This window comes from Cryptotermes secundus, unplaced genomic scaffold (genome assembly GCF_002891405.2).
Source record: "Cryptotermes secundus unplaced genomic scaffold, Csec_1.0 scaffold446, whole genome shotgun sequence".
NCBI lineage: Eukaryota > Metazoa > Arthropoda > Insecta > Blattodea > Kalotermitidae > Cryptotermes > Cryptotermes secundus.
The window spans coordinates 717,233-734,394 of record NW_019731271.1 but is presented as its reverse complement, the minus strand read 5'-3'; the positions used below and the strand labels follow the sequence as shown (position 1 = coordinate 734,394).

The following is a 17,162-nucleotide window of genomic DNA, read 5'->3' as shown; positions in this document are numbered from 1 at the left end:
AGTACCAATTGTATAGGAGTCTGGGTGTGCCCAAAGCCAGCCTGGACAACATGGAGAAAAGAAAATCTTGACCCTACTGGGACTTGAACTCCTAGGTCATCCAGCCTGTAGCCAGTCACTGTACCATGTATCAAGTAGCACTAGTGCAAAGAGCCAGCTGTATTATTTCATCAAACTAAAAGCTTTGTTACAAGTTGAACTTAATATGCAAGTAGAGCCAGTTGGGAGCCTAGAGGAGGCATGAACAAACTGGAGCCCATGCTGTTTTTTGACCTGCGAATTGCTTGCTGGCTGGTTATGTAAGATGGCAGGGGGAGAAAGGATAATTATGTTTGGTTTTCACCCTGTGACCAATTTCTAGTGGAGACAGGGGACACTTCTGTAATAAATTCCTCTACATGTACCTGCAATATACAGGGTGTCCCAGGAGGAATGTACCAGACTTGTGGGGGGGGGGCTGTTCCTCATGTTAAAGTATGCCGCTATAACCCAAAACACCTATGTCCAAAGTTGAACGGTTACAGAGATAATGGCCAGAGAAGTGTGGAACTTTGACAGGTGTTACACACTTGTTGATTACCAAATACATATTAAAACTGGCAGGAATATGTGGTTTCTGTAATGTTAATAATGTACATAACATTAGACTAACTTGTGAGTGATGTGAAGCCATTAAATTGAACTACAGAAAACTCGCACGCCATGTCATAGTTGTCCTTAGCATTCCAAGCACTATGCATGAGACATCAATGGCAAGCACTAATGTAGCATGGCTGACTGTGCATTCTGGTATAAGCCGTAATCACCACACTCAAGGACAAACATTGATAAGACTTGTCAGCTGACAAGTACAGTGCGTGGACCCACCAGAAGACCACACTTTTCTTGGGCCATTATCTCTGTAACCGTTCAACTTTGGACATAGGTGTTTTGGGTTATATCGGCATACTTTAATATAAGGAACACCCTCCCGATGTCTGGCACATTCCTCCTGGGACACCCTGTATATGCATTTCATAAATATATATTTTTCTTACATTATTGTGCATTATAAGAAAAATATATAGTTTGGATAATACACAAATGGATATATATTGCAGGTACCTGTAGAGGAATTTATCTTCTATTGTGCATTGGGGCACTAGGCTACAAGCTGGAAGGTCATGGGTTCAAGTCCCAATGAGGTGGATTTTTTTTTTTTTTTAATTTACCTAATCCTTGCAGCTGCACAATGGTCCTGGGGTTGATTCAGCCTCTAACAGAAATGAGTACCAGGAATCTTCCTGGAGGGTAAAGGGTGGCTGGCTTGTAAGATTGAACCTTACCGCCATCTGTGAGCCGATTGTCTAGACAAAATGTGGGAGCCTGAGACATCTCACAACCCTGTGGGCCTTCATTGCCTGTTATAGGGATACATTACTTTTACCTGTTGTGCATTACAAAACATATGGCATTAATACTTGAATAGATGAGTAGTTCAAGTTTATCTTTTTTGAAGACATAGGCATCAGAAAAATAGAACTGTTTTAAGGACTCTTGATGGCAAGAGTACAATCAGCCTGGCAGATGGCTGTGTGACCTGCTGTTGAGCACTAGTCTAGTACAAGATGGCACTGGACTTCACATTGGTGCAGAAGAGTGCCGTATCATCACAGTCCTTGTGAAAGAGAAACCAGCAGCATTTCTTTGTAGGTTAATTGGACAGTGCAGTCATGTGGATGTGTCCATGATTGATATAGAAGTTTTCTGAAGGTTGTAATGAAGTGTCAGACCTACCACATGCTCATGTTCAGTCAACGGCTGTACTTGGTATGAACATTCAGTGTATCAAATAGCTAATTTTGGGAAACAGGTGAATTACAGTGGCATAAGTGTTGAAAAAAATTATCCTTTCAACACTTACTGCTCAAGAAAGTCTGCCAAGTGGGTTCCAAAGATGTTAACATTCAACCACAAGGCATAGCACGTTTCTGTGTGATGTGGGTTCACCGCTTCACTCCAGAATCCTGCATGGAATGGTGTCAAAAAAAGAGTTCAGGAGTGATTTACTTCCACGTGGTGTAACAATGAATGGACAGTATTACAGTAACTTGCTTTGCAGTGATGTGCACCAAGTGATTATGAAAAAAAAACCTGAGAAGCTGTCTCTAAGAAGGTCATCCTACTCCATGCCAATGCTTATCCATAACCAATGCTGCTGGCATTAATAACTGACCAGGATAATGGAAAAAAATGTTAGTGTAAAGGGAAAAAGTCTTCCAAGGCAGTGTATGTGATGATTCTGACATGTATATTCTTGCAAAAAAGTCCAGGTCAACCTTGAACCACCCTCATATCTAAAGTAATTCTATAAAAAGTTGTGTTCTGTATTATGTCTTGGCACACAAACCACTTTGTAAAGCTATGTCACTAATATTACATTTTCAATTTGAACGTAGAAGAACCCACCATTTCCTATCAACTTGCGGTCTTCTGGATTATGAAACCGTGGAATCCGGTAGGTGGTTGTCATTATATCAGAGTAGCATATATATATATATATGACACTATTCCTGCTTGGAAAGTGGAGGTAGTATGTTCATCTAGCATTGGGTAACCACCTATTATATTACATAACCCAGATCACAATGATAACTTATCCAGCTTCCATGACAGATTAGTGAACTCTGACCATAGAGTTTGGTTATCCTATTCTCCCACTTATGCATTGTGAAGCATGCTTAATATGGCCTGAAAACAGTAACGAACTTAGTAGAACTAAAAATGAAACCAAACTCAAATTTATTAACTGGATAAAATTAATGTTGCTGGATTTAGATCTTGCAGTGAAATCTGAATTAAGACAGGTCACGTAAATCAGAATCACGTGAATTGGGCTTCATACTGAAAACTCATTTTCCAAATTGTGTCTGCCATTTTTAGCCTACTTTCATTTTGAAAAAAATTAAAGTAGACTTGTGCAATCTCCATGCTGTCTGTGAATCCCCCCCCCCATCTTAACTTCTGAATGCCTCAACAAATCTTTATGAAACTTGGTATGTATATCATGGCACCTGAGCCCACTCAACAGTACTTCATAAATATCCCTTCGACCAGTCTGTGTATCCCTCTATCCTTGCTAGTTAAAAGGCTTGGTAAAGTGTATCTCTCCTTTCATTGCTAGGCAGTGGCTCAGTAAACATGCACCTGCAGCAACAAATACACAGAGCGAGAAGAATTCTTTTATGTCTGCAGGTCTGTGTATCCCTCTAGCCTTGCCTAGTTAACAATGCTGTAAATCCTGTGGCAACAAAGATTTGTTGGTGTTTTTTTTTTTTTGTGGTCTGTGTTGAATCGGAGGAAAGTTGGAGATTAGTTTTTCCCATAACTTCTTGTTTTTACATAGTATAATTAATGAAGCTTTCTGTTTTTCAGGATAAACTGCTGTTTATTCTGTTGAATTAATTTTTCTAGGTACACTTGGTACATTGGCCATTGTTTGATCTATTATACCAGCCCTGGATGATGATTGCGGATCAGTTGGTGGAATAAGAATTGGCAGGGGAAACCGAAGAACTCTAGAAAAACTTGCCCCAATTTCACTTTGTCCACCACAAATCCCTCCTGACCTGGGATCGAACCTGGACTGCCATGGTGGGAAGCTGGCAACTAACCACCTGAGCTATGGCACAGCACATTATTGAAAGTGAACCAGTGTTTCAGAGGAACATGTCACTTCCATCTTCACGGTCAGAGAATAAGCTGAGAAAGAAACCAGCATGAAAGCAGCTCTGCTTGCCACCTACTTTCACGCTGGATTCTTCCTCAGCTTATTCTTTGACGCTGAAGATGGAGGTGACTGACTTTCAACAGACTACATGGCATTATATGCCACAAGGTAGAATTCTTCAGTCACCACTGTGAGAACCCGAAATCCGAAATAGTGTAATTGTTTCACTAAAAAACCTTCAGAATTCTTAATATGCATAGCAAGAAGAGAGCTACCAAGAACTTGTGGCTAATGTGCTAGACTAGTCTAGATTGAACTGCTACAACATAGCAACAGCACCAACACAGGAAGCAGCCTGTACATATACCTTTCATAAGAATAACCCAACATACATCACATACGGAATAATGAGCATAAGCTCCATAAGACATTACTAAGGTCATGACTAGACGACCTATCCCATGTGAGAAGATTCCAATACGTGGGCACCCCACGCTGTAGTCGCTTCTACCAGCATAAAACCAGGTCAACACGTAGTGGTCACAGAGTTTTACCACAAAAACACTATTTTATTTTTAATTTTTTAAGCTTTATATCTTTAATTTTAAATTAAATATTGTTTAAGGATTTTCAGTTTTAAATTTTGACCTAGACTTTATATATGAATTTATGTGTTTAAATAATTTCAAGACTCAATAAGGATCCTTATTTGAAGTATTATATGATAATTAATTACAATTTAACAGCTGAAATTAGAGCATTGTATGATGACTCGGTGTAAGGGTCAAAACAGTTTACATCTGTAAAAAACATAAATATAAGCAAATGTTGATGCAGTAGTGTCTTCTTTGTTTTTAAATACAGAATACTGTGTAGACTGCATACCTTATGTACTTTATATCTCTTGTTCATAGCACACAATAGGATGCACTCTATTAAGATACTTATCATATATTATACCAATAGGCATGCGCACCATACCACGAAGTCCTATACAGAACATGGAGGTAAACCAAAACATTCCATTCCTTCTGTAGATTGAAATGAGTCAGCACCTTCATGCTTTAGCCACATGTAAAAATGTGGAGCTAACCTCAGTCACTGGATAGGTCTAGTGACTGAGGTTAGCTCTTTTTGGACCCAACAGTGCAGGTGCCTCCCCTCCAGCTTAGGACAGAAACAGATCCAGTTTCTGAAATGTGTGAGAATACCAGATGATGGACAAAGTCCAAAAAGCCAGTAATCCTGAAAACAATTGTTTATACTGAGAAGCAAATGGAATCTGTAAACACACCTGTGCTGAATTATTGCATGTTAAAGATATGTACTTAATAAAACAGAAGGCATTAATTAGNCGGTTGCGTAATGAGTGCCACGTCATCCTGTTACGTCACCGCTGTTGACTCGCATTGCGTAGTTACCAGGTTACGGGGGCTCGGTTATCTTCGGCTCCACTCANGTAAAAAACATAAATATAAGCAAATGTTGATGCAGTAGTGTCTTCTTTGTTTTTAAATACAGAATACTGTGTAGACTGCATACCTTATGTACTTTATATCTCTTGTTCATAGCACACAATAGGATGCACTCTATTAAGATACTTATCATATATTATACCAATAGGCATGCGCACCATACCACGAAGTCCTATACAGAACATGGAGGTAAACCAAAACATTCCATTCCTTCTGTAGATTGAAATGAGTCAGCACCTTCATGCTTTAGCCACATGTAAAAATGTGGAGCTAACCTCAGTCACTGGATAGGTCTAGTGACTGAGGTTAGCTCTTTTTGGACCCAACAGTGCAGGTGCCTCCCCTCCAGCTTAGGACAGAAACAGATCCAGTTTCTGAAATGTGTGAGAATACCAGATGATGGACAAAGTCCAAAAAGCCAGTAATCCTGAAAACAATTGTTTATACTGAGAAGCAAATGGAATCTGTAAACACACCTGTGCTGAATTATTGCATGTTAAAGATATGTACTTAATAAAACAGAAGGCATTAATTAGATCAGTTCTTCATATGTAGAGTAGAGTGGAGAAGAGTGTATTTGCATTCCTCAGATCCTTTAAACTAAACCAAAGGATGTAGAATATGTCAGAATACAAGTACAGAAACTTATTTCACACACACACATATATATACATACATACATATATATATACACACAAAGCTTAAGAATTTTTATTAGAGGTACAAAAATCTTACTTCCAAGTACAGATAGGCATAGAGATTAAAATTTTTCAATAGAGGTAAAGTCATATACAGAGTAGGAGTGAGATAAGAGGTAATATTTTAATGGAGATTTGAATACTTTTATACCATGATTTAAGCTTTTAACTGTAAGTGGAAGATTACTGAATAGCTTTGTACCTGTAGAGTATACTGATATTTAATGAGGTTAGCATTTGGTATGTGAAGGATATATATGTACATCCTCTGTTTAACCTTTAAGAGTCGGCATTTAAACCCCCCACGACTGCGCTGCTGCCGGAGTTAATTTGACGTTGCCCTTTTAATATTGTAGACTTTCAGAAAAAACTACATATTTTCCGTTCTATGCAGCTTAGAATTACGAACTAAAAACCGCCTGAAAGAGAATGAAATTTCCTACAATATACCTAAGGCAATTTTTACAAATAAATATTAACTGTGATTGTTATGTAATGAAATTCAAAATATACTCTCTTTTATATGTGTAATGAAATTCCAAAAGACTTACCCATAATTTTTTCTTCAAATTTGAGACGTCGTTATATCCAAAATACATTGACACTATACACCAAAATGTTTGGTCAGACTGTACACGAGTTTCAACTCGTTGCGTCGTGTAAGTTTACGCTACTATAGATACTGCGTGCGGGAGCGCGGAGAGGCAGAGTTTGCTTCAGCGCGATGTGAAGGTCACACAGACCTCACTTCTCATACGCTGGTAGACAATCTGGTTCAGTCTCTCGCTTAGCGAACAAACAGGAAGTTATTGTTTCTATCTGGCTGGCCGGACAGTGTTGTCAATGTTCAGTTCCAGATGACTCAATGAAAAATCTTGGCTTCCCCAGAGAAACAGTCCGCCACTGACTCACAAGCTGATAATTCAGACACTCACTAAACACGTCACACTTCCTTGAGAGCTACAGAAGCAGTGATCTGCCCGCACAGAGGAATGTTGGGTCAGCTTTTCTGTGAAGAAGCTTCCACTCTGTTTGGCTGACCAAGTCACAAACAGTCTTACCTACATGTAAACGAAATCGAACCCAGTGCCATGATGAAGGGTTTTATTGTTCAGAGCCAACAATTGGACCTCTGACTTGAACTTGCGTGTGTTTGTTTTGGTTTCAAACTCAACGTCTAACCGGCAGCACTTCTAAAGTGAGCACGTGTCTTGCGTCCAGTATACTGGACTTTCGGCATCTTCGAGGTCACAGGTACCGTCCGGTATACCGGACTTTCGGTCGTTAAAGGTTAAGTTGTGTACATATGTATTTCTTTGGAATTTTTCCAGGTTTTCCACCACAAATGATAATACACAAAAAACACATTCACTTGCAAGTGGAAGTATATTAAATTTCTAAAATAATTTTCTATGTACATGTCAACTAGCACTGAGAGAAAAAATTATACCAGCAGTGATAGGATATAGTGATAGTGGTATGTACAAATAAGTTTAAAATAAAAATTCAAAGAAAACTGAATAGTGGAAGGAAATGATAGGGTGATATTGATGATACAACTCACCCCAAAATTTTTGAAGTGTGCTGTGTGAATGCCACATCAGAATTTATTATAAAAATTACACTGTCTTTATATAGAAAATTTTGAAACAGAAAATGTTAAAACTATATTTTCAACTACAATTACAAACTTCAGCATAATTTACCAGATAGCTCTCTGTACACCTGCCAACTTATTATAATCTGCAAGATGTCGCCACACAATTCTACTAAGCCTCCACTTGAACACGACACCTCTTGGTCTTGATGTTATAGCACAACGATGTCTCACACGAATGTAATTAGAATCACGTGGTAAAGCTGCAACTTCCTGATCAGCTACCTCCTGAATGGAAAAGAAAATGTTTATTACAATCAGAGAAGTAATATGGGGAAAAGAAATTTTGGAAGGGGAACATATAATACTAAATAATCTCAAAATGCTGGATCTCATTTTCATAATAATTAGAAAATGCAGCAGTTATTTGTTATCATGATTAACATTCACACAGTGTGCATGGTACTGAATGTAGATGTGTATCTGGATTAGTCATCAGACTTTGGATACCACTGAATTCAATAGTTATAAAATTAACTCTACTAACTCCATTAAATTTTTAGGTATTATAATAGAATCTTCATTGACATGGAAAGAACATCTTGATTATATAAATTCAAAGTTAAATTCATTAGGCTACATGGTTCATTCTCTCACACCTGTATGAGAATTGAAAATCCTGAAACAGATCTACTTCTCCTATGTTCATTCAGTGTTAAATTGTGGTATCATGTTTTGGGGTAATTCACCACACAGTAGATCTATTTTATAACCCAGAAATGAATTATAAGAATTATCATGAAAGCCAAAGCAAGGGATTCCTGTAGGAAAATGTTTAGTAAATTTGGAATTTTAACTCTTTACTCCCAATATATCTTTTCAACTCTTTTGTTTCTTGTAAAGCATAAGGATTTTTTCACAATAAATACTGATTTGCATAAAATATATACCTGCCAAAAATTGGACTTTCATGTTCCTTTAGTAAATCTAACTGAAGTTCAAAAAGGAGTATATTATTCTGGTATTACCTTATTGAACTCTCTACCCCCCAATATCAAGCAAGTTGCACATGATATTAATCAATTTAAACATAAATTGAGAAAGTTTCTTACAGAAAACTTTTTATTCAGTTGAAGAGTAGCTTGATAGGAATAATAAATTTGACCTTGGTGTATAGCAGTAATTATAGCTTTGTATTTTAGTTTCATGCATTAGTTACTTATATATATATATATATATAAATTGTTATTTAAGGCACAATAGATCGCTGTGGTCACGGTGTAAGGGCCAAGAAGGCCCACCCCTTATACATTCAATCATTTATTTATTTTATGTTAAGATAATCTTATGTAAATATTGGTGTAATCTGCTGACAATTTCTATATCCAATGGTCATATACCTGAATGGATCAATGAATATTAATAAATACAATACAATACAGTACCCAGTATTTAAAAAATCAAAATATGAAATATGATCAGACTCAGTCTGTCATTCAAGAAATTCATCCAAACAAGATAAAATAAACAATGTGTGTCATATTCAGAGAGGAGTCTCACTGACAGATCAGTTCCTCATTTACAAACTTTCCAGTCTGTGTCACCAAATGATTCTCAGGTCTCTCCCAATTTGTGATGGACAAAGTGGAGCTGGGGCAGGTTTTCCCCGAGTACTTCGGTTTCCCCTGCCAATCCTCATTCCATCAAATTCTCCATAAGCATTATCACCAGTACAGGTACAATAGGACATATTGGAGCCAACATGCCGAGGGGACCTAATATGGATTCTACCTCACACTATGTGAAATCTTATCTACTGTAATCTATTGTAAACAATTTTAAGTATTGTAACTTTATTCTCTTATTGTAATCAGCCAATGTACAGTAACTGACTTGTCCTATATCATGCAACGATCTATAGAGACGAAATAAATAAATGAATGCTATGGCAATACTTTTTAATAGGTCTCAACTGCCTCCACCAAAATCGTTACATATTCATCATCTTCCCATTTCATTCATTTCATGCAGTTGAACATTATCATTACATGACCCAAAGTTCAAGCAAACGAATATTACCATTTAACGTTTATTCTCTTTTTACTTATATAACAAATACCCTATGATACACTACAGTACACCTTAATACACAGATAAGCTCTATAGCTAAATAATTATTTGTCCATATATGCACTGTATACATAGTCACAAGAATAACTCGTGTACTATAAGTAAAGTAAAGCTATCCGTGTAACAGGCCGTGAAGGCCCATAGGATTGTGAGACGTTGAGGATCCCACATTATCTAGACAATCGGCTCAAAGATGGCGGTAAGGTTGTCAGCCTTAGGCGCCGGCCGCGCTTTACTCCCCAGGAAATAAATTTAATTAATTAACAAAATTAATCTAAGCGCTACAACTATTTTACCCGCAGTTCCTGAGGCAATATATCATTTTTCCGTAAAGAGTTGATTCTCATTCTTTCAGCTCCAAATTCCTTCACTGTTTTCCTTCTCTTCACATCTTTCATCATTCGCCAATCTGCATATTTATTTCGAATTTGCTGACCCTGTTGACAAGCCACACTTTTTCTTAGTAAGAATGTAAGGTTATGTTATTCAAGCATTTGTCTCTTCTGAAAATAATGTAAATTATAATGCAGAATTTAAGTGTAAATATATACAGACATACTTGACTGCCAGTCAGTTTTGGACATTTTACCACGAACTGTGATATAGTTGTTACAATTCCAAACATTGTCATGATTTATGTTCGTTACGTATTGCACTGAGTCTGTACCCGTCCGTACAATCGATACGATCGATACCGATCGATACAATCCGTTCTCACCCGTTCCCACCGGGTGCAGGCGATGCTGAGCGGTGCTGGACGATTATGAAGTTTGGAACATATGCGCCATTCTGTTTGAACTCAAATTATAGATTTCATGTGGTAATCGGCGTAAATTTGTGGTTAAATGTTCACGTCGAGGTTAGGAGGATGTTCTCAACATGTTCATATTTCGCGAACAGGTGTTGTAGACGCTGAGTCATTTATTTGAATTATTAACTGGCCACAAACACTTGCCACTCTCCTTTCCAGGACTTCGCATTTTTGGATAATAAGGTAGTAAAATAAATGAGCCCATTAATATTTGGCCTTTTTTTTTACTGAAATTCATATGCCAGTGTAGTTTGCATTCATCTTTTCATTTTCCCGTTATAACCAATGAATTTCAGAAGTGGCAAATTTAGAGACTAAATATGTGGATCAGGGTAACTTTTACTCAGACCATTTTTGACGCTTTCCACGCCTAGCATTCTCAGAAATTTCTGCAACCAGGACATGTAGGTAATTTAAATGCCACCAGAGGCACAATCTGAACTGTTTTGCGCAAAAAAATTTGTTCTACAAAGGCATAAAATATACTGTACTGTACTGTACAAGCAACGCAGCACGCATATAAACTGCACAAGCAAAAACAAGAACATGTCACCAAAAGGGATAGACGACAATATCCACCACCAAGGAAGATAAAACATGATCCATATTGGTTCAGGAACAAACTTCTTAACTTAAAAATAAGTTTTTATACAATCTCATAACATAATTTTAATGTAAAGGAAGGCTGCTGTGGTGAAACAAATTGAATTTTATATGCAGTGCAGTGAAAAACTACATTTTTTAAACTATCCTTTATGGAAATGATTGCAACTACGTCACTTCTAAGTAATATACTTCAAGAATGTTATTATAAAAGTTTACGTCAAACATCTATTTCGATATTGGAAAATTAACAGCTACATATAGTGAGCATCATAAATGTTTTAAGTATATATGGTTTTATAAAAACATTTACGTATTGGTGGATTCCTGATCATAGTGGTATACCTCCGATGATGATTCATTAAGAATCAAAACATGTTAGGTAACTAAGTGCTGAAGTGATGAAGGCATTATATGTCACATTGGACTGAAATAAACTTAATTGTAAACTTAATAATGTGACGGACCAGAATGAAACAAATCAAATACATGTATGTTCATTTCTTTTTATGGCTTTCACTTACTTGTCTATACATACAAAAAAACAGAAAAGCAATGGCACCTACACTAAAAGTTCTAAAATTCTGGAGTGTATAGTATCATTCAAAACATTCCCACTGACATTGCTAGTTAAAAATAGGGTTACTTCCTGGCTCCCTTGGCCTGCAGATTGCTCCCCACAGCGCAATTTTTGTGTCTTCATCTCAGAATGGTAAGTAAAGTGAGGCAGTTTATTTAATCTCTATTTTCTGTCAGATATTCTTGAGATGACCTCTTTAGGTTGGTTATATCACCTGCTGGATTTCCAGCAAGACCTCGTTGATATCCAGCCTGCAGCATTGGTTTCAATCTCATCCGTGCTCTCTGACTGCAGCATAAAATGTATGAATTTACATTGAGCACCTTCAGGCACCACAAGAAGACTTTTTTTGCACCGCTTAAAGGTTTCCAAATGAAAGCATATGTGGTGCAGTAGTGATAACTGTGATCTGTAGCACCCATATGATTTATATAGTCAAGTATACATGGGATTTCGAATTTCTTTCGGTTACCCCCACCCACCCTTGACTGTGACAACTTTTTACCATTGATGTGTTATGATATGTAGACAACATGAGCACTGCCCTCTTGTCTTCCCAGTCAGAATGCTCCCATTTCCATAGGCACAAGTTCCACCACTCTTTATTTTCTTCATGGTCTCCTGCCTCACTGCTTTTGGATTGCCAACTCTACCAGTAGAAGGGGATGTATTAGTGTGGTTGGTTGAGGCACCATGCTATAAGCCAGAAGGTTGTGGGTTCGATTCCCAGTGGGGTCATTGCTCTTTTTTCAGTTGACATAATCCTCCCAGCTGCACTATAGCCTTGAGGTTGAATCAGGCTTTAACAGAAATGAATACCAGGAATCTTCCTGGGTTAAAGGACAGCTGGCACATAAGGCTGACAACATTACCACCATCTGTGAGTCGATTGTCCAGCAAATTTGGGGCCTCAACATCTTACAGCCACATGGACCTCCATGGCCTGTTACAAGGATAACTTCACCTTTTTTTACTGGCAGTAGTAGTCCTTGTTGTGTGGAATTTAGACTGTTCAATTCTTGGGCCAAGTGAGCACTATTATAATACTTACCAGTGAAAAGGTGGTAGCCTTCAACATCAGACACACCGAGTCCTAGTCTATTCAGCAAACAGAGAATTATTCTTGAAGTGAATGGAAACTCAGAGTCTGGAAAATGACACTCTTCACCCTCTTCACCTGTATGTTTTCCATAATGTGGAATTATACTTTGACCATAACCAGTGTCACTGCCAGCTAATACAATTGCCCTTGAAACCAACTGTTGATTTGTCTATTGCAGTGTCTTTACCTGGCAGAAAAAATATCTGAAACTTTTCTTCTATGTAAGTAGGTTTTAAGGGTTCTGTGTTTTTCTGTACCATCACTCCAAATACTTCTTTGATCTTTTGATGGCCCTCTTTCTTTCTTCAGTGGTATCGTTTCCACCATGCATCATCTAAAATATCTGTTAAAAGCAACCTGTAAACATTCTGTCATCAAAACATTTTGAGTTGTCCACTTGCAGGACTGATAGTCTTTTATATCAAGTAATAGTATATTATGCCTGTCTTTATAATTAGACCTAAAAATGCCTTTATTCTGGTAATACCTGCTTCAGACCACTTATTCCAAATGGACCTCAATCTTAGCTGAAGTTTTGCAATTTTGTCTCTTGCATACCTATTTGTTTTGGTAACAGTGTTCTTCAAAATCTTATCATTGAAAAATAAACTGAAATAATTCATGGGCTCTACATCTGGCAGAAGATTCAATTTGGACCTTATGTTCTTAGTGAAGGTGTATTCCTTGGGATTCTTATCACTAGGTCCTGGATCTTTATGCACTAAAACACTTAAAATATGCTCTAAAATGTGGGAAATTATGCACCAAAAATAAAATAATATGCACCTAAGAAGCAGGTCACTTTATTCAGACTAACCTATTTACATGTATCATTCACTGCAGAAAGTAGCATCACAATAGGCAACTAGAAGTCTTTCAGTGTTTTCTGGAGACAAACTATGTCTATTGCCCATCAAAAATGAATTTATAGGCTGAGAATGATCTTTCTACATCAACTAACGTGATTGGACAGTATTTATACACTGGCGCCGAAGGTTTGGAACATTCATCTGGCAAAGATACCCTAATTCCAGTCAAGTACTGACTAATTGACTGAATCTTTTTTAGTCATGGGTTTGAATTCAACACCTTTTCTAACCTGCATTTAATCTTCTCTCCAATTTCGTCTGGAGCGGAATTCAGTGAACAAGTTGCTTTCTGAACGAGTTGAAGTGAGTCATGAAGGAGTGCACCACAAGATTCTAAGCTAAGCTTTTGAAACTGTAGAAAAATGTGCAGGGGTAAAATTCACATGTTGATAAACAGTATCACTTTCAAACACCACTTTTGCTTCACGGACACATGCATACTCATCTTCAAGTTTTGTAACCACTTCTTTTACTTGATTGAAATTCTCCTGATAAAATGAAACTGCGGATATCCATGTCCCCCACCTAGTTAGGACAGGTTCAGGTGGCAGAGGAACCTGAGGTAGGTACAGTAGAAAGGAAAAATCTGAAGAGGACTTATATGAATTCTTATTATATTTGTATGGGATGTATGAAACCATAACAGTATTATATGCAGCATATTTAAAATAGAATTCAAAATAGCAGAATACTGTATAATAAGTGTAAGAACTATATAAGAGAGCAAGGCAAATCATAAAACTATTTACCAAATTGTATGTTATGTAATTAAAAGGGTAGTAAAGATTTGATTAAAGTACAAAAATACTGTATTATTTGAATATCAGGTATGATATTTATTGTACATGCAACAGAAACCAGTATTTATGAATGTGTCGTTCTTGTATTGTACTTCTATATTGAACTGTAGTACCCTTTTATGAGAAGCTTGCCAGAGTCATTTCAAAGAGATAGTTGCCTATAATTTGTTTTATGCAGATAAGGACTTTTTAAAAGTTACTCAGCCTGCAACAGTTACCTTCCTATTATGAAGTTCAAGCTTATGAACATGTAAATAGTAGTCACTCTAGTTATTGTATAAGTACTCACTGTATCTTATCATTTAATAGACATTTTTCTTTTACATAGGGTGGGGTTAGTAGAGAAAATCTCTTACCCAGTTCTGAGGGACAGGCTCATGCTGCTTGTGTGATGTGCATGTTTGGATCCACAGTGCAATTGACAAGGCAACAGGCCAACAGATCACCTACAAAACCCACACAGATCGCATCAGATGCAAGAAATGGTCTCTGTTATTACATGTGTGTTCCTTGCATCGCTATGAAATGTTCACACATATACAGTGAACATAGCAGTGGAGATGAAAAGTAAAAATTCCAGTTCTAATGCATTTTCAAACTGAGGAATCATAAAACATGGTGTTCCACAGAGATCAATTTTGGGCCCCTTACTTTTTCTTCTCTACATAAATGATCTATCAAAAACCATCAATAATAAATCTAAACCAATTCTATTTGCAGATGACACTAGTATAATATTTAAGAACTCTAAAATTGAAGACTTTAAAAATGATATAAATTTTGTTTTTGAAGCTTTAAATAGATGGTTTGAAGCCAATAAACTCTCACTAAATTTTGTTAAACCCATTACATACCATTCTTAACCTTTAAGTGCCGAAGTGCACCGTTTGTTCCAGTCATGAGTAAGGTCGTCATGGCCAAAGTGCCCCATTTGTGCCAGTCAGGCATTTAAACTCCGCTAGTGGAAGCGCGCGCACACGCCACTAGTGGAAGCACATGCACAGTCCTAACTATTTATTTTTAATGTAGAAATTACCAGACAGACTTGAGTAAAACCCTAATAGAGGAATTAAATTGATACCTAAATGAACAATAGCAAATAAAAATATACGTATGAGTTATGCCAAAACTTATCCACGATCCAGTAATTTTATTGCAGATTCTGCAGATAGGTATGTTAAAAATATATTGTAAAATTCGATGTACATACCTTTTTCGTTGTTACCTGCTTGATGTATATATAGGCTGAAATTATACTACAGTATTCGATTTCACTACGAACGCATAGAAAACAGATAGCACTCTGTATCTTAGCAACGATGCAGCTGTCTGCTCATTCAAATAGAAGGGGCAATAAACTTTTGCAGCTCTAACGGAAGGTCTTAGCACTGAAGAAGGGACCCCTCTAGCTTTCTCTTGAATAGCCATGCTTTCATTCTTCTGTCCTTCAGTCAAAAGATTCGAAAATCCGAAGAGTGTAAGCAGGGCTAGCAGAAGACCAAATGATTTTATTGCTTCCATCTGTTTTATGACACCAGGGACTGCTAAAATTCGTCAAGTGTTACAAACAGAAATGAATTTATAATGCAGAACAACTCTGTGAAGAACTGGGAAACCATTTTTGCAGTACGCATCAAAATTAAAACAAAAAATTGAAAATAGAGTATAACACTTTGTATTAAAAATTTCAAATCTTCCGTTATAATATGCGACACTATGTTCTTTGCTGATATAAACAAAGTTAATACCATCCATTTATCATAAAAATTGAGCAAGATACAGCATTTTTAAACACAACGCTTAAAATTGATTAAGCGCCTAATAGGAACGGACATTTAAACGCAGAGTAGCAACGGGCATTTAAATAAACTCCGCCGAGCTCAAGCTTACCACTATTTCGAAGTCCAGCGTTTAAAGGTTAACTAAAAACNAGCAAGGAAGGCATAAGATTCTTCAGTTTTCCAAGGGATCCAGCACGGTATGTCTGTTTTAATTCATGGTGTAATCACTATGTGTTGCTTAATCCAATGTCTTGGAAAATACATATAGAACAAACTATACCTAAATTAAGTGCAGCTTGCTATGCAATGAGATCGATTAAGCCCTTTATGCCACAGGAAACACTGAAGATGGTTTACCATGCCTACTTTCATTCTATTATGAACTATGGATTAATATTCTGGGGGAACTCTTCACATAGTGTAAAAATTTTTAAGATACAAAAGAATATAATTAGAATCATTACAGGATGTAGAAGTAGAGATTCATGTAGAGATTTATTTAACAAATTAAAAATTCTACCTCTTCAATCACAATATATACTATCGCTTCTCTTATTTGTTGTGTACAAAAAAAATAAATTTGAATTAAATTCCAATATCCATAACATGAATACTAGACAAAAATATAACTTCCATCTACCTTCATCAAACTTATCACTATATCAAAAAGGAGTCTACTTTTCTGGCATAAAAGTGTACAATAGTCTCCCACAAAGTATCAAAAACTTGAGTAATGATACTAAACATTTTAAATCAGAGCTAAAGAAATATCTGCATGGTCATTCCTTCTACTCTATAGACGAATATCTCAATGTAAATAGAGAATACTGTAGAATTAAGCTATATTAGTTTAAGATAAAATTACTTTTACCAGTAGGTATTATTTTGACTTGTTCTATATCCAGAGGTATTAACCTACTTAGGATCTGCGGAATACAAATAAATTCAATTCAATTCAAAATTAAATCTGAAACCTTAAACTTTAAACCCTGATCTCCTGTGCAAGG

At 36.7% G+C, this 17,162-nt stretch overlaps 1 protein-coding gene across 1 annotated transcript; it reads right to left on the bottom strand.

The window, feature by feature from the left end:
- Positions 1-6,246: 6,246 nt before the first annotated feature.
- On the bottom strand, positions 6,247-10,310 carry LOC111866809 (28S ribosomal protein S14, mitochondrial). The gene is made up of 3 exons (XM_023856083.2): positions 10,169-10,310; positions 9,906-10,046; positions 6,247-7,767 (listed from the first exon to the last, which is right to left on the bottom strand). The coding sequence occupies exons 1-3, from the start codon at positions 10,238-10,240 to the stop codon at positions 7,585-7,587; spliced, it is 396 nt and encodes a 131-aa protein (XP_023711851.1). The 5' UTR covers positions 10,241-10,310; the 3' UTR covers positions 6,247-7,584.
- Positions 10,311-17,162: the final 6,852 nt, after the last annotated feature.